General features: G+C 40.0%; 1 protein-coding gene across 1 annotated transcript in view; it reads right to left on the bottom strand.

Annotated features, from left to right (window-relative positions):
- PCOLCE2 (procollagen C-endopeptidase enhancer 2) overlaps nucleotides 1-18,824 on the bottom strand; it is a 72,258-nt gene that overhangs the window by 23,521 nt on the left and 29,913 nt on the right. Inside the window, exons 3-4 of the mRNA XM_054481252.2 lie at nucleotides 7,421-7,676; nucleotides 2,088-2,212 (exon numbers count right to left, since the gene is read on the bottom strand). Coding sequence (XP_054337227.1) covers nucleotides 2,088-2,212; nucleotides 7,421-7,676 — 381 coding nt within the window. The remainder of the gene's footprint in view (nucleotides 1-2,087; nucleotides 2,213-7,420; nucleotides 7,677-18,824) is intronic.

Raw genomic sequence — 18,824 nt, forward strand, 5'->3', positions numbered from 1 at the left:
TGGGAGGCCGAGGCAGGCAGATCATGAGGTCAGGAGATCGAGACCATTCTGGCCAACACGGTGAAACCCCGTCTCCACTAAAAATACAAAAAATTAGCGGGGCATGGTGGCGGGTGCCTGTAGTCCCAACTACTCAGGAGGCTGAGGCAGGAGAATGGACCGAACCCGGGAGGTGGAAGTTGCAGTGGGCCGAGATCGCACCACTGCACTCCAGCCTAGGTGACAGAGCAAGACTCCGTCTCAAAAATAAAAAAGAAATTAGTCACAAAAACTTTTGCAGAGAAGATTAAAAAAAGTAAAGAAGAAGATAAAGGAAAAGAACTGTGGTAACAAATGAAGGTAAGGTAATTCTTTAATAGAAGAAAATTCCAATAAAATTCCTTCAATACAATAATTCCCTTGCATAGAAACTATTTAGGACTTAATTTTCCCATTATATTTTTCTCCTTTGAGAAACTGCCAGTGATTTCAAACACAGTGATTAAGAACTCAATTGACTGAAGCCAAAAATCACATTAAAATAAAATAAAAATCAAACAACATTTAAATGATCAAAGGGAAGAACAATGGAAAAGAGATGCTTAACTGTAATCTGAAAGTATAATTAAGTTGGAATTATTTGGTCAAATATATTTACAAACGTCACAGAGAAAATGATCAATACAATTTCAAGAATTACATAATGGTTTAAATGTTTCAGAAACACAATTTTTAAAGTTACTTTAAACTATAAAACATTCAACAGACTTATAAAATCTTCCATTATTAAATAAATGGCCATATATTTCTTCTTAGAAATAAAACCAAGTTTTGGAATTATGATCAGTGTTTATGTCTGTATATATGTGTATATGTTCAAATCACTAACTTGCATGGTATATTAGCTTAAATAATTTTCTATGAAAAAAAGAAATATATGACAAATGATATCTGTTCAAGCTATATGAAAGGTCAATTTAGAAAAGTTTTTTTTAAAAACAGTATCATAATGTTTACCTCATAGTGTTTGGGTTAAAGTCTATAGTGTTTCTAATAGTAATAATTTTTATAAAGTTATCTTTAAAGGTCCACAGAGTAGAGTTCATCTGTTTCTATGCTAAGTTCTTTCCTGCAATTAATATGTGAAACTGGTTCCCAGAAAGGGTAAAAAGTTGTATATGTAACCACAAATTAATAAATACTGGAAAAGTCGACCTTCTCTGTTGATTATTTCAGAACAATGAATAAAGCTTTTTGTGGTGAACCTGCACATATTTTATTTTAAATGACAACCAAAAACACCCTAAAGCAGACCAGCTTGTTCTTTAAAGAGATAATGTGGCTTGCTTTTGTTGGCTTTGTTGAGGCAAAGCATCCACACTTTTTTATTTAGTCACTAGAATAACTATTATCAGGACATGACAGGTTTGTGATGTGAGCAAATGGTAACCTGAAATATCCATGGACCTGGGGATTTTTATCCTCCCACAGTTAGTCGCTGCTGCTTATAACATCCACTGCAGGGTTAAACAATCCTATGTGGGATTTGCTTACCATTTCTATTTTTAAAACTGTTTTGAAAATTGTCATTATATGGCAGGAAATCAAATCCATGAATTTGCAACTCAAAAAAATGCAAAGGGTAGGCTGGGCACGGTGGCTCACATCTGTAATCCCAGCATTTTGGGAGGCTAAGGCAGGCGGATCACCTGAGGTCGGGAGTTTGAGACCAGCCTGACCAACATGGAGAAACTCTGTCTCTACTAAAAAAATACAAAATTAGCCGGGCGTGGTGGCGCATGCCTGTAATCTCAGCTACTTGTGAGGCTGAGGCGGGAGAATCGCTTGAACCCAGGAGGCGGAGGTTGCGGTGAGCTGAGATCGCACCATTGCACTCCAGACAGGGCGACAAGAGCGAAACTCTGTCTCAAAAAAAAAAAAACTGGGGTCTTCGCATGAAGAAATACCTGTGTCCAGGAGCCTTCCTCTTCTTGTATCCCTTAGCTCTCGAATAGCCCCCACAACTGGAGGCTCTTGAGAGTTGGTGGGCCCCCTACACTGGGCAATTCACACATGTATGCTTTCTTCACACTTCCAGGGAATCTTACCTGATTCTTTGGGGCTACAATGTGCCACACACAAGTGACTCCTGCAGGGTAATCCCGGTCTGGCCAGTTGGGGGTTTTAAAAGATCCGGAAGGTCTGTCAAGGCGTCCTCCACAATACTGATCCCCTTCAAGTATTAAACAAAGAAAAAAGTCCACAAGTTTATGTAGGTTATAGCAATACAACCATGTGGAGATTAGGAATGTGGGATCTTTGGTGAGAGTACAGTAAATAAGGCAACAGCAGAAGTGCTTACATTTTCTCTTAAAAATATGGTTACATGCATAACCGACCAACACACGCAATGAATGATCTCTGTTACCTGACATAGCATATCAACACAAGAGAGGGGAGAAGTGGACTCAGGGCCTCTTTTTTTTTTTTTTTTTTTTTTTCCTTAGACAAGGAAGACAAAACATTTGAATATGCACTCATTCAGAAAGCTTGTAGGCTCAAAAAATCATAGAGATGTTAAGGCTCCTCAAGGCATTGGTATTTAGTAAATACCCAGGGACAAAATTTGAATTAGTTGATACAGACAGCTCTCATTACTAGAAAACTTCCCATGATATATATATATAATATACGTAAGTTTTAAGAATAAATTTTGTTTGTAAAAATAATACATTTATAAATTTTCAGCAATACAGAAAGGCATAAGGAAGAAAGTAAAAATCTACCCCCAAATCCCTAGCCACCAAAAACTAATCAAAATTAATAGGTGACAAATATCATTTCAGGCATCTGTACTCATAAGTTGCATATGTACCTGTAGGTTGGCAGAAATAATGTAAGAATTATTTTAATATGAAGTTCTAAATTAAATTTTACTTGAATGTAAATGACAAATAAAAACTGAACTGAAACTAAAATAATTATACTTCAATGGAATATTTCTTTGACACAGAATATAACCATTCTTAAATCAAACTTCTAAATTTAAGAAAATGTATTATAAAAATGAAGGTTGGAATAATTTCTAAATCTCCATTTAATGAAAACTTTCAAGTATATACAAAGTAAGTAGAATAATATAATGACCTCCTACATATCCATTACCCAATTACAATAATAGTCATCATTCTATTATTCTATCTATATTGCTACCCAATCCCCACGACCTGCTTCATTGTTTTTATTATTATTATTTTACAGGTTTTGGGGAAATAAATTCACATACTCTGAAACGCACAAATCTTAGCTGTACAAATTTGAAAAATGGATATACCTGTGTAAACCACACTCCTATGATGATATAGAATCCATTTCCCACTAAATTTGTGCATCCCTTCCCATCCTGCCAGTTCTCTACACTACTTTTCTGAAAAACTTCCCATTAGATGAGTTTAATTTTAGAGCTCCATATAAATTTGTTTACCCATTCTCCTGCTGATGGGTGGTTTCTAGTCTGGACTATTGTGAATGAAGCTGCTACGAACAGTTTTGTACACATTTGTTTGTACATGTATCTTCATTTCTCTTATATAAATAACCAGGACTGCAACTGCTGGGCCAAGAGTCGATGTAAATATTTAACTTCATAAAAAACTACTGGAACTTTTCTCCAAATGGTTGTATCATTTTACACCTCTCTTGAGTATGAACACTTCGGTTGCTTTACATCCTTGCTACCACTTGGTGGTGTCAGTTTTTTAGCCAACATGGTGGGTAAGTAATGGCATCTCACTGTAACTTTAATTTGCATTTCCCTGATGACTAATGAGAGATACTGAGTAGTTTTTCATGCACTTATTGGCCATTCATATTTTCCTCTGTGAAGTGTCCAAGTGTTTTGCCAATTTTTATACTTACTGGAATCTTCACCTTTTTATCGTTGAGTTGTATGAGTTCGTTGTATATTCTGAATACAAGTTCTTCACCAGATATTTTTGTGAATATTTTCTCCCTTTCTGTAGGCTGTCTATTTGTATTTGTAACCATGTCTTTTTATAAGTATTACTTTTAATTTTAATGAAGTTTTATATTTTTCCTTTTACTTTCAACCAACTTGGTCTTTGTATTTCAAGTGCTTTCTTGTAGACAACATATAGTTGGGTCCAGCTTTTCAATCCATTCTAACAATAACTGTCTTCTAATCAGAGTATTTAATAATTTACATTTAATATATTTATTGATCTTCTTGGATTTAATGTGCCATTTACTACTTTTTTCTATTTGCTTTACCTTTCTTTGATTCCATCTATTTTTCCTTCTAGCCTTCTTTGGGTTAGTTGGATAATTTTAGTATTCTATTTTAATCTTTTGGCTTTTAGTGATAACTCCTGCATTTTTAATGGGTTCTCTAGGGATTATAATATGTATGTTTAACTTATCAAAATTTACTTAGAGTTAATATTGTACTTCACGTGTTGTATATGTATGTGCAACAGTGTAATTACATTTATGTGTCCATCCTTTGGTTGTCAAACATATTACATCATACACTATATATTCCACAACACAGTGCTAAAGTTTTTTTGTTTTGAACAGATACATGTAAAGAAATTGAGAGAAGAAAAGAAAATAACATATACCCTTTTATATTTACTATTTCCAATGACCTTCATTCCTTCTGTTACTTTCATTTTACAAGGTCATTTCCCTCAACCTGAGGAATTCTCTTCAATATTTCTACCGGTGCAAGTATAAAAATGTCTTTCAGAGATTTTTAGTGTTTATCTGAAAATGTCTTTATTTTACTTACATTCTTGAAGGCTGGCTATAGAATAGTGGTTGACAGTTTTATTCCAGCGCTTTAAAAATACTATGACAGGCCAGGGGCAGTGGCTCACACCTGTAATCCTAACACTTTGGGAGGCCGAGGTGGGCAGATCAACCTGAGGTCAGGAGTTCAAAACTAGCCTGGCCAACATGGTGAAACTCTATCTCTACTAAAAATAGAAAAATTAGCCAGGCATGGCGGCACATGCCTGTAATCCCAGCTGCTTGAGAGGTTGAGGCACGAGAATTGCTTGAACCTGGGAGGTGGAGGTTGCAGTGAGCTGAGATGGCACCACTGCACTCCAGCCTGGTCAACAAGAGTGAAACTCAGTCTCAAAAAAAAATACTATGACACTGCCTTCTGGCTTCCAATGTTTCTGAGGAAATGGAAGCCATCATTCTTATCACTGTTCTTCTGTATGGAATTTAGTTTCATCTGATTGATTTCAAGATTTTCTCTGTCTTTAAATTTCTGTAATTTAATTATAATGTGCATGGGGGTGCTTCATTTTTATTTGTCCTGTGGAGTTTGTTGACCCTCTTGACTCTATTTTTCTTATTTTCATTATTTATTTTTTAGATGGAATCTCGCTCTGTTGCCCAGGCTGGAGTGCAGTGGCGCAATCTCGGCTCCCTGCAACCTCTGCCTCCCAGGTTCAAGCGATTCTCCTGCCTCAGCCTTCTGAGTAGCTGGGATAACAGGAGTGCACCAAAATGCCTGGCTAATTTTTTTGTATTTTTAGTAGAGATGGGGTTTCACCATGTTGGCCAGGCTGGTCTTGAACTCTTGATCTCAGGGGATCTGCCTGCCTCAGCCTCCCAAAGTGCTGGGATTACAGGCATCAGCCACCGCGCTCGGCCTCTCTTGACTCTGTAAGTTGATGTTTTTCACTGTATTTGAGCAGAGTGTAGTCATTATATCTTTAAATATTTTTTTCACTTTATTATCACTTTCTGGGACAAAAATTACAGATGTTAGACCACTTGATATTGTCTCACTGGTTTCTTGAGCTCTTTTTCTTCAATCTTTTTCCTTCTTTTTCTTCAGATTGAGTAATTTCTATTTAAGTTCACTGAGTCTTTTTATCTGCCATCTCCAATCTACTTGTGAGCACAATAGGTAAATTTTAAAATTTTAGATCCTGTTTCTTTTATCTCTAGAATTATTACTTTATTTTTTAATAGTTCCTGTTTCTCTTCTGAGATTCTCAATTTATTTATTATGCACATATTTCCCTTTATAAATCCTGAAACAAACATGTAATAACAGCTTTAAAGTACTTGTTTGCTAATTGTAACATGTGAGTTACCCTGAGATCAGTTCCTTTTGACTGCTTTTGTCCTTGAATAGGGACACACTTTTCCTGTTTCATTACATAACTACAGACTGGACATTATGCATGATACATTATACTCTAGATTCTGTTGTATTCTGATAAAAATAATTTTGTTCTAGCAGGCATTTAACTTGGCTAGACTCAAACTTGAAATCTGTTTCCCTGGCAGCAGGCAGCAGCTGTAATCTCTTTTCAGTTCTTTCATTTTTCAGCTGATGCTTTTGTGCCAGGCCAACTGGGCTCTCCTCCACACATGTAGAGTTTAGCTGTCAGACAAAGATTTCAGTAGATTTTATATGAATATTTTGTGCCTCAATTCTGTAACTCCCTGCCTGGATTTCCTCCCCAACATTCTGGCTGCTCTTTCAGCCCCAGATTCTGTCCTCTGACCTTTCAAGTAAAAATGTTGCACTACAGTCCAATCCAAAAGCAGATTATGGACTGCTCTTAGGTAAAAGGCTGAAAACATACAAATATTGCCCACTGCAGTGATCTTTCAAAAGTAGAGATTTCTACCCTTGGGAGCTCACTATATATATATGAGATATATATACATATCATATATATGTGTGTGTGTATATACATATTTGTTGTTGTTTGAGACAGGGTCTCACTCTGCCACCCAGGCTGCAGCACAGTGGCATGATCACGGCTCACTGCAGCCGTGACCTCCCTGGGCTCAGGTGATTCTCCTACCTCAGCCTCCCGAGTAGCTGGGACAACAGGTGTGTGCTACCACACCCAGATAATTTTTGTATTTTTTGTAGAGATGGGGTTTCACCATTTTGCCCAGGCTGGTCTTGAACTCCTAAGCTCAAGAGATCCACCTGCCCTTGGTCCCCCAGTGTTGGGATTACAGGCATGAGCCACCGTGCCTGTAAAAGCTATTTACAATAGCTTTTATTTTTTAAAAGCTATTGTAAAAGTACTCAAATAAAAGTAAGCACACATAGAAAGGTATGGGAACCACTGGCCATGGCTATTTCTGGAGAAGGGACTATGGAGTGGTGAAGGGGTGTGTTTGCATATTTGCATGTGTGCTTATGTATGCAAGCTCCACATTTTTACTCTATGAATTTCTATATTTGATTTTTTACAAGAATGCATGTGGACTTAAATTAAAAGGCTGATTTTTTGTATTGGTCTCGTCATGGTTTGATGGCATTCACTAGCTCTTTGAGAACCACTCTTAAGCTTTAAAGGAGTAAATAAATATCAAGTGCCAAGAACAGTGAACCAGCATTACTGTTGTTATTGCCATTATGTGGAAACAGTACCTCTTTCGTTTGGTTCAGCAGCGGAGAACATGGCCATGAAGCCATTGCCAGCTGTGTTGGCATCAGAAATCATCTGCACCATCATCTTGTTGCCACTGGACACAAGGGCTCCAGGCCGGAAAGTGCCACAGAAGCGGCCAATGCGCTGGCCATTGGCATGGCCATTGTACACATCCACAAAGTCATAGCGGCACAGGTTGTCACTCTCGAGGTCTATGAATCGGAAATTAAGAACGACTACTTTTCCTTCGGGAACCTGCCAAGAAAAGGGCCAATTAGAAAACTGTCATGAAAACAATATCTGAGGCTTTGACATCCAGTCACTTACTTAAGTGTGTAAAGTATAATATCCAAGATAATGCTTTTTCCTCTCTCATATCTGAACTAACCCAAGGGAAGTTTTCTAGCATACTGCATTCCTAAAAAATTTAAGTTCTTATTTTCTTTTGACAAATTCCGCAATTCTCCAGGATTCACAATCTTATTCCTTAAGAACTTACCTCAACAAAGCTGCAAAATATTAGATCAGTATTATTAATGGAAGAGTCATTGCTTAGAATGAATACCAGTCCTGATTGGACCTTAGCATATATTTGCATATTCTAATACCTAGAGATATTGCTTAGCAAAGAAACATTTAAAAATATCATTTCTTGGCCGGGCACGGTGGCTCACGTCTGTAATCCCAGCACTTTGGGAGGCCGAGGCGGGCGGATCACAAGGTCAGGAGATAGAGACCATCCTGGCTAACATGGTGAAACCCTGTCTCTACTAAAAATACAAAAGATTAGCCAGGCGTGGTGGCAGGCGCCTGTAGTCCCAGCTACTCGGGAGGCTGAGGCAGGAGAATGGCGTGAACCCAGGAGGCGGAGCTTGCAGTGAGCCGAGATCACGCCACTGCACTCCAGCCTGGGTGACGGAGTGAGACTCTGCCTCAAAAAAAAAAAAAAAAAATTTTCTTACAAATAATACAGTAGGACGCACTCAATGCCTGTGTATAGAATGTTTCTATGAAGTTCAAAATAAAGGATTTATTTGGCAATTGTGTAGTTAATTTACAGATAATTCATTTTGGGTCCTGAAACATCCAAATGAACTACCTATACTGACGAAACGAACTGAGTAATTGCTGAATCATCTCTTCTGAATGTCACTAAGTTTTTTGTTCATTTGTTTTCCAGGTGAAGACTTTATATGTCAGGAAGCCTTGAAACACAATGCGCTAATGAAGAAAAAGACAAGCTTTCATTTTCTCATAATATTTTATTCATCATAATTTCCCCATAAAATTCTTAATGATGGTTCCTTCCTTATTCCCTGAGTAGGTAGAAAAAAATGGCTATAAAAGCATTTGGTAGGATTCTCAGGATACAAAAGCCCCATTTATTTCCCAGTTCATACCACCTTTTAATTTCTTCATTCAAGTTGTTCAGTCATAAAGTCTTGATCATAATTGTTTTACTCCTTTAATCAGATGGTCTCCACTGAATAGTGGAGAATTCCATTCTGTAAAAACTTACATATAACAAAACTCAGTGATTAAAAAAATCAAACACACAATCAAAAGTGGTTGGTTTATATTCATCTTAATTAACTATTTCAGACTCAAGGGTCAATAGATGCTTTGACATTAATAAGGCATCCCCATGTTGGTAAGTACAGTGCCATACATTTTATTTTCCTATGGTAAGATGAAGTGTTTTCAGTGCTACTTGCTTTTTGTGTCAAACACATCTACACACTTCATCGTAGAAATTATAATGGCGTAGTCCCCAAAAGGGACACGTTTGGCTTTGCCATAGTTGCATTCTAATTCCTAGAAGCTTATCTCAGTGGTGTGAATATCAGAGTTCCAAAGAACTCAGAACAGCTTAAGAAGCTAATAACAGAAAGAACAATTTAAATTTTAAACATTATCACCAAGATGTCTGTTGTAGAACTTCCTGTCTTTTGCTTTGTTTTTTGTTTTGCACACAACCTCTATTTGTACAATGATCAGAAAGTTATCAAAATATGATGCCACATCTGTAATCTTAAATATAAGCAGGCTCTCTATGAATCACCGAAAAAGTCCTAGCCATGAAAAGAATCTCAAACTAATTTGTTTTTTTCTTGCATGAATAGTGACTATTTGTATAAATGTATAGAGGGTAATTCAAAGCTATGAAACTTGATGAAGTCACTCCCAGAGTGAATGTGGATAGAAAAAGGAAGAGGTCTAAGTATAGAGGCCTGGAACACTCCAATGTCATCAAGTCTGTGAAGAGGTCAAACCACAATAGAGACTGAGTCAACAAGGAGGAGACAACCAAAGTGTGTGGTGTCTGGAAGCCAGGCAAAGAGAGTATGTCAAGGAGGAATGAATGGGCAACTGAGTTAAGTGCTGCTGCTGAGAAAGACCAGTGGGTTTAGCAACACAGAAGTTTAGCAACCGGAAGTCACTGGTAATGCTGACAAAGCTTCTTTTGGTGGCACCATGGGGAGAAAACTGGATAAGAGAAGGATCATGAGAAAATGGGGTGAGACGAAATGGTGACAATAAATATAGACAAGCTTTTCAAGGAGTTTTGCTGTAAAGATGAACAGAGTAATATGGGGGTAGCTGGAAGGGGATATGGGGTCTAGGCAGAGTTTTTGCAATGGGTGTTTCCTAAGGCATGTTTGCATGCTGATGGGAAGGATTCTGTAGAGAGGGCAAAACTGATGAAGCAAGAGAAAGGGAGGATTGCTTAACAGATGTACTTGAGCAGGCAAAGGGGGATCTGATCTACAGAAGGAACAGCTGGTGGAGTTGGCCTTAGTAGGAGCATGGACAGTTTTGCCCAATGACAGAAGGGAAGACAGATGTAGGTAGGTCAGTAAATGAGGTGGTGAAAGCATATAGAATTTTTTTTCTGGATTGCTTTTCTTAGTAAAATAGAAAACAAGGTCATCAGCAGCAAATGTGGAAGAGAGAGGCACTACTGGGAATCTGATAACAGAAGAGAAGGTGAGGAAATGGATTAAGGAAATGCAGCAGGAGTACCAGGACTGCTGGGGCCCACTTGAAGTAAATGAATTAAAATTAAGACCTCTCTGCATGGTGGCGGTATTTGTTTTTGTTTGTTCGTGGTCTTCTTCCCCAGCCACATTCAGCTGCGTGGGCGGAGGTACAGGGCAGGTGGAGAGTTGGATATAAGCAGCAGGGGAGAGCGGTGAGGTTTGCCAAGGGAGGACATGGCAGGAGAGAGGGACAAGGGAGTTGAAGACACAGGCAAGGGAGTGACCATGATGATGTGCCGTGGAATCCAAACTGGGTTAGGATGGAAATCAGGACCCTGTGGGGTGAGGACAGTAACAACCAAGACTGTGGTGGAGCAAGGACAAAATAACAGTGGAAGTGGGAGAATGAGGAACTATGGAGGATAAGTTCTTTGGCAGAGAAGAGGTTAAAGACCTGAGAAGATCACCCATATAGATATTGAAATTACAGTTGATTAGGACAAGGAAGAGTGTTGAAGACAGTGACAGTGAACCAGGAGTTAAAATTTCCAAAAAGCGAGGAAGACTGTCCAGGAGGCTTTTAGATGATTTCAACAAGGAGAGGAATAGAGAGGTATAATCATGTTTCATTGGCAGGTTCTTGGTTCTCTGACACTACGTAGACAATTCTGTTGACTCTCTCCTGTAGAGAGGTGTTGAAATTAACTACAGGACTTGGATGCTCGTTCCCAATAAAACAAATCATTTGTTCCCAAAAGTTTTGTACCTGTTCCCATGGCAATGAAAATTTGAGAATGAGACACAAATATGATCAGCAATAGAAACTTGGTTACATCATTGCAATTTTGAACACATGCTGACCCGAACAACCCTGGCAAAGCTTCTTTTGAAAGAAGGATGCAGAGGTGATCTGTACCAGTGTGAGTCTCCTATAACCAGAAACAAAAGTCATCTTGCACTGAAGGCCAGAGAGAAATTCTATTGCAAGTGAGAAGCATACTGCTGTGAGCCTTTTCAGTATAATACAACATCCATTCTTCATTTTTTATATGAGTGATCAAGATTGTCTGATGCCCTCTGATGCAAGCTTTGATAAGAGCTCCTGATTGTCATTATAAAGGACTTTAGAGAGCATATTCTCTGAAGATGGCCTTTCCACTTGGAGAATCTGTAGTCTGTATCCTTGATTTTTCTTTGTTAAGAATAGCAAAAAAATAAAAAAATAAAAAATACAGAAAGATACACAGAATAATATAACACCTGAATACCAACCACAAAACTGACTTTTGTTAACATTTTGTTAATAGATTTTTAAAGTCTCCTTTAATGAAGTAAATAAAACATTTCAGATAAAAATGAGATTTCCTTTGTCTTCATCCCAGGCCCCATTTCCTCCTCCTTCCTCAGAAGCAACCACTGTTACAAATTTAGTGGGTTTCCTTCCATGCTGATCAAAATGTGTGTGTGTGTGTGTGTATTTATATATATTTATATATGTGTGTATATACATATACACATGTAAGTATTTATGTATATTTATGTGTATATATTTTAATATATTATATATTTTTAATATATATTATATATAATATATATGTATCCATGCAAAATGCACAGTGACATTTTTGTGTTGTTTTAAAAATTAACTAAAATGGTGCCAGGCTCATGCTTGTAATCTTAATACTTTGGGAGGCCGAGGCAGGAGGATTGCTTGAGTCCAGGAGTTCAAGACCAGCCTGGGCAACATAGGGAGATCGTGTCCCTACAAAAAATTTAAAAAATTAGCTGGATGTGGTGGTGCATGCCTGTAGTCCCAGCTACTTAGGAGGCTGAAGTGTGAGGATTACTTGAGCCTGGGACATCAAAGCTCCAATGAGCCATGATCACACTGTACTCTAGCCTGGAGGACAGAGAGAGACCCTGTTTAAAAAAAAAAAAAAAAGGGAAAATGGGACAATGTTTACATATCACTCCACTACCTGGGCATCCTTGAATTTTCTGGCTGAAGAAGAAGAAGGAAAAATAAAAATACAAAGGACCTTCACAAGCTATTCCTTCTACCTGGAACATGTTCCCACTTCTGCCCTTCTCTCACTCATGCTTAGGGTCTCAGTTTCAAGGTCACTCCCTCCTGGAGACATGCCTAGACACCCCCAAACCCCAAGGTGGGCTCTGTCCAATTAGCAGTGCATCCCTCAGGTCTGTGAGCATGGGATGGCTAAGCCCACTCACTGTATGTTATAAAGCTCAACCTCAAGTGGGCAAGGATCCTTCCTGCCTTGTTCACTGTTGCATCCCCAGGATCTGGCATGGCCCCAAGTTGAAGCTTAACATCAAAAATATTTGTTAAATGAATAATCCATTAGGTACTCAATGAATCACCGGCTTCCTTGCACAAATCACAGACAATATACCTACTGCTGGCTCCACCTTTTCCACTCTAATATTTCCTACCTTGTCTGGCAGCAGAGCTCCAAAAGGCCACTCTCTTTTCTAAGCCATTCTTTGCAAAAAGAAGATGCATATCTTTTTGGAAACTTTATATTTCAAATCTCCTGTAAATGCTAACACTTAATGCAGAAACTCAAGGTGCTTTTTTGGTGGCAAATAGATGAAGCTACTGTTTTGTGAGATTATATTGATTTGGGGATTCATTATCTGCCTGCAGAAAAACAATTCAATGTTTGTGTTTTTTCCTATCAACAGCAAAGTCCTGTGTGGGCCAAAGCCTAGAGCTTCCACAGTGACCTCAACTCACCCCGAAGCTCCTGGGATGTCCTCACTGTCACAGGCAAATGTGCCAAGGCTCTCGATGCCGGGGCTCCTGCCAGAGGACAGAAGAACTGCATTTTAAGCTGATGGTTTGCATTTTTAGGACACTATGAGCAAAATGCAAATAGGAGGCCAGCTTCTTCTGTGTGGAGGAGTGCATTTCTGCAGAAATGGGAATGCTCCTTTGTGTCTGCAGCTTTTCCTCCCCAAACACATCATTTACTACTTTGATCAAAAAGAACTGTTTTTGCAGCACATGTGATTTTTTTTTAAGCCATCATTCTAATCTTCTATGATTTCCCTCTTCCACAAACAAACCTTTGGGAACGTGCATTCTAAAATGCAGACCACAGTTTATCTACGTAAAGCTTGAGGCACAGCCACTCAGTGTCACCTCTCTCACGTACCTCCAAAGGTAGTCCAGAAAGATCTATAGACAAATTATGTACAAATATTTGGCAGTCTTTCTAGAGTGGGATAAATCAGAAGCTTACAAGATCTTATTCATCTATATTCTGGGTATATTTCAATACTACTCTTTTAAAGGTAAATCTTATACATGTTTAAAAAATAAAACATTTGATTAGTAGAAATAATGAGATGTTTTGAACATTTTCTTTTGTTTTTGGGGATTTCACTAAAAAAACTTTCCCCCTGGATGTCTAGAAGGAGCGTGGAAACTCCCATCCACCTTGAGCCCAGCCTGAAGACACCAGTGGAGATAACCGCTGAAGACCACCCAAAACTTTCCCACTGCACTTAGAAAATCTTCACCTTAATTATAGTTCACACACTTAGTGAATATCAGGTGCCAGGTATTTTTCTATGCACTATATACGTATCACTTCATTTAATCCCTTACAGCAACCCTATGAAGTTGATATTATTATTGGCCCAACTTTACAGTTTACAGATGAGGAAACTGAGGCACAGAGAGGTTAAGACATTGCATGATATATCCCCTTATCTCTCATCTTTCTCCTTCAAGCAACAACTTGGCTGTCATGCCACTTTTCTGTTCAAGGAGCCCTCCGAGCTGGTTTCCACCTAAGGGCCTTTGCACAGCCTGGTCCTCTGCCTGGCACAGCCTTCTCCCTGGTATACACCAGTCTGACTCCACCTCATCATCTAGGTCAGCTCAAGAGTCACTGTTTCAGAGAAGCCTATCCTGAGCACCCCTGGTCACTTAGATCACACAGCCCTCTTATTTCTTCACAGATTATTTATCATCTGTCTCACCATCAGAATGTAAGCTACAGAGAACAGTTGGTCTGTGGGTCTACAGTTTGTCCAATGCTTTGGCTACTATAAGTGCTCAGAAAATATTCATTGAATAAATGACTGCGATCCTTATAATCTTTAAAAAAAATAGTGCAGGCCATGACTCCTATTACTAGCACATACTTTTATATAACAATGTAAACTCACAAGTACAGGGCAAGCATTATTAAGATCCTTACGGGGAGGAAGAAATGGCTGACAGCGGTTATGATGACTTGCCTAAGGCCACCCAGAAAGACAATGGCAGAACTCAGGTCACCTGACTTCCACCTTGCTGTGTTTTTCCACGACCTGACTATGGCAGAGGCTGAGGAGATGCTCCCAAACCTTGTTTCTTCTCAGGTCACACATGGAGTAGACATTTCCCAGCCTCTCTTGCAGTTAAGTTGGGGCCATGAGTCTGGGTCCTGGTCAATGGAATGTAGATGAAAGTGATGCACCCATTCCCTCCAGGCCTAGCCATAATACACGCCGTGCAATCCTTTTGGAGTTCTCTTTTTGCTCTAAGGAGGGGATTCAGTAGAAGAAACGTGGAGGTGTTAGAAGACAACAGAGCCACACAGAAGAAGGAGTCAGTGCTTAAAGGAGAGCTGCCCAGAACAGCCCTCCCACTGCACTGGACGGTGAAGGGAACAAGAAACAGCCATTTATTGGGTTGGGCCACTGGGACTGGGGGAGTTGTTTGTTAGAGCAGTTTTGCACTTTGTGTTAATTACCCTGATTAACAAATGGATAGTGACATTCACCAGGTGTCCTTACCTAGCACCTCTGTGGCAGGTAACTGTATAGACACCTTTGTGGTTTGGGGTGCCTACAGGCTCTCTAGGAATCAACAGTGTGACGTGGCCACCAAGGAAGTTGACACAGCCTGTGTGAATAGTAAGGGAGACACCAGCTTTGCCTAACTGTAGACTGCTTGGAGTACCATGGGCTGAATTCAGGTCAGAGCACCTCACTTTTGAGTAGACGTGGATGATTTGGAGCAACCACAAAGGTGAGAAAATTCAGAATCATCGAGGCATATGCTGTAATTTCCATGGCCCCTGCAAAAGCGTAACTAGGCCCTCGAGCCCCTGTTATCACCTCTGAGTTATCACCGCTGAGTCCTTTACTTGTCGCTGGTCAGCTGGGGTGAGAGGCAACCAGCAGCCACTAGTACTTCTTAAGCTGAATGAAGACTTGGCTACAAAACGAACGAGACAGGACTTCAGGTTATGCATCTTGTGCAAATGCTGCCTAAGCATGAATATGTCCGAAAGATCCCGGCTGCGACCAGGCCCTTCAGCACTGGGAGGGTGTTTAAGTCTGCCACGTGGAAAGGCAAATGGGAAAAACATGAAGGGACAACAAAGCCGAACCCACAGAAGCAGGAAGGCTAAGGTAGATGCAGCAGGATGAGGAGACAGGCAATCGTGCCAAGAGCTGTCGCATTAGGTTTTGGTTGGGGAAAGAGATAACGTTGAAAACTAAGAGTATTCCTTTTCACAGACACTTGTCTTGCAGTTTTCCTTTGGCCAGTGATACCCTGAGATCCTACTGTGGACATAAGTGGTGGCAAATCTTCTGAGCAAGTTATACATTCCTCATCCATGTTCTTGAGAAAACTGGAAATTCACTGCTCAGTTTTTCTCTAAACAGGAGCTTTTTTTTTTTTTTTTCCATTTGCTCCTGAAAGGGTTTATAGCAAAACATTTTTAAAAAGCATTACCAAATGATAAGATAAAGAGCTGTAGATACACACTGAGCAATAAATTTCAGAAACACTCTAGGCAAGAGTATCCAGGATATTCTATATACTCTATAGTAAGTAAGAGTCTCCATTTTCCAATCTATCATACATGTGCAATGAACCTGTACTTTCCCATGCTTCCTACTGAACCAGCTGGTGCGAGCCTGGTGCTTCGGGTGCCTTACCAGGCCTGGCATCAACCACAGCACTGGCACCTCCCGTGGCTGCAAGGAGCAGCAGCAGCAAATGCTTGGCCCTCCACAACCCGAGACTGGAAGGAGTAACAGCACCTAGTGGCTGAAGCCCAAGCTGTTTCATGCGATCAGTGTGCGCCCTGCCTGCTGTCCTTGAAAGCTGTTAGTTGTGTCAGGAAAGGGTTTGGAAAGGAGAGACAGGTTATCACTGGTTGTCTTTCACATTTAGCCATGTGTTCAAGGAGAACTCTGGGCACTGCATACATGCATGATACACTTCTAGACAAGACCACGGCAAAAGGTGGAATACTAAGTGAAGCTCTACCAAGCCCATCCTAGATTATTTTAAAGCAACTATTAAGAGTAATATTTCTCAAGTCCTTAAAATGACTATAAAAAAGGGAAAAAAGGTAATATTTCTTTTAAAACAATGAAAAATCCATGACAAATGGTAAATCATATGTGATGCCCTGGATGACAGGTACACATCAGAACTGTCCGGGACAAATGTGGACACAGGGCCACCCTGGCCTTAGAACATCTAGGCCTCTCCTCTAATGTTTGAAGCTGCCTTGCTGAATCCCAACAACCACAGGTTGAATGAATGAACAGCTGTTGAAGGAATAAAAGAATGAAAGAATAACAGAGGAGCTTCCTATTACCTGCAGAATGAAGTCCAAACTCCTCAGAATCATAGGGTACTAGGCCCACCCCAGGCTAACATTCTGGCCTCATCTACCCCCCCAGCCCTTTGTGTCTTGGGTATCATTCTGTCCATCCTCAAACACACCTGGCCCCTTTCCTTTCCCACCTCTGTGAGGTCGTATGTAAATTCCCTGCCTAGAATATTCTTTCTTCCCTTCCCAGACTATTAACTTCCACTCTAATTTCAAAGTTGGGGCCAAATACACCTTCTCTAGGAACTCATCCTCTCCCATCCAATTCCTAGACGTGGGGGGATGTTATCTTCCCCCTTTCACCTCCCAGAGCCAGAGCCCACTGTTCCCTCTCCCCTTTGGTGCCCCCCCGGCATCCACAGGTCTCGCAGGTGTCTGCAGTGTACACCTGGCCTTGCAGCTGACTGTGAACCTTGCACAGACAGGAGTGTTCTGGTCATCTTTGTCTGAGTAATTGAACCCACATGCACCTGGCAGCCAGGCATCCAAAAAGCACAATGCAGGTGAAGATGGAGATGGAAAAAAGTTTCCTATCTTCATATATTTTGGTCTCAGATCTGTGAATAGTTTTGGGATTTTCTTTGCTATTTGTTTTGCAAATCAACAAGTATTAATCAAATACGAGCTGCTGGCACAGCAACATATACACACACACACATATACGTGCGTGCATGTGTGTGCGTGTGTATATCAAACTAGGATAAAACATAAACTCCAAGGGTTCATGTGACCCAGAACCTGGCAGTACCTCCCTGGGGTAAGTGGGGGGTCCCACTAAGACATGTGAGAGATGGCACCAACAGTTTGTTCATATGCCCGTCCCAAGCAGTCTGCTTTGTTATATTCCCTCAGTCCATGTATACAGGACTGGGGGTGTGTGTGTGTGTGTGTGTAAGAGAGAGACAGAGAGAGAGACAGAGTCTTGCTCTGTCACCCAGCCAATTTCTTTACACCTTTGAAAACTGAAACAAAGTACTTAAGTCATTTTAGGGCATTCTTTCAATTCTCCAGAAGTTGTCACCATAAATTAATCCAGAAGATAGACATGATAGGTGGAGATTCCTGGAGAAAAAGCATCCCTAGGCTAAACCACTAGTACATACTGTCTGGCAGATATTCTTAAAGGTAACAGACATAAAAGCTGAGGGAGATTTTTGCCATTATAGCTAGGAGCCTTTTTGTCATACAACACCCATGTTTTCTTCTTTTTTTTTTTTTTTTTTTTTTTGAGACAGAGTCTGGCTCTGTTGCCCAGGCTGGAGTGCAGTGGCATGATCTCAGCTCATTGCAACCTCCTCCTCCCGGGTTCAAATGATTCTCCTGCCTCAGCCTCCCAGGTAGCTGGGACTACAGGCGCCCACTATCACAACCAGCTAATTTTTTGCATTTTTAGTGGAGACGGGGTTTCACCATATTGGTCAGGCTGGTCTCGAACTCCTGACCTCAGGTGATCCACCCACCTCAGCCTCACAAAGTGCTGGGATTACAGGCATGAGTCAGCACACCTGGCCCATGTTTTCTTCTCAATGACACATGAATATATATATATTTTCAAAAACATTTATAGGACAGAACTGACTTCTATGTAATAATCTAAGAAACAAATCTGAAATATTTTCAAGGAAATATCTCCATAATCTGGAATTTCATCTGATAAGTCTTTTATGGGTCAGGAACACAAAATTACACTAATTTTTTCTTTTCTTTCTTGCTTTTTTTTTTGAGACGAAGTCTCTCTGTGTCATTCAGGCTGGAGTGTGGAATGCAGT

The sequence above is a fragment of the Pongo pygmaeus genome, chromosome 2 (assembly GCF_028885625.2).
Source record: "Pongo pygmaeus isolate AG05252 chromosome 2, NHGRI_mPonPyg2-v2.0_pri, whole genome shotgun sequence".
Classification (NCBI taxonomy): Eukaryota; Metazoa; Chordata; class Mammalia; order Primates; family Hominidae; genus Pongo; species Pongo pygmaeus.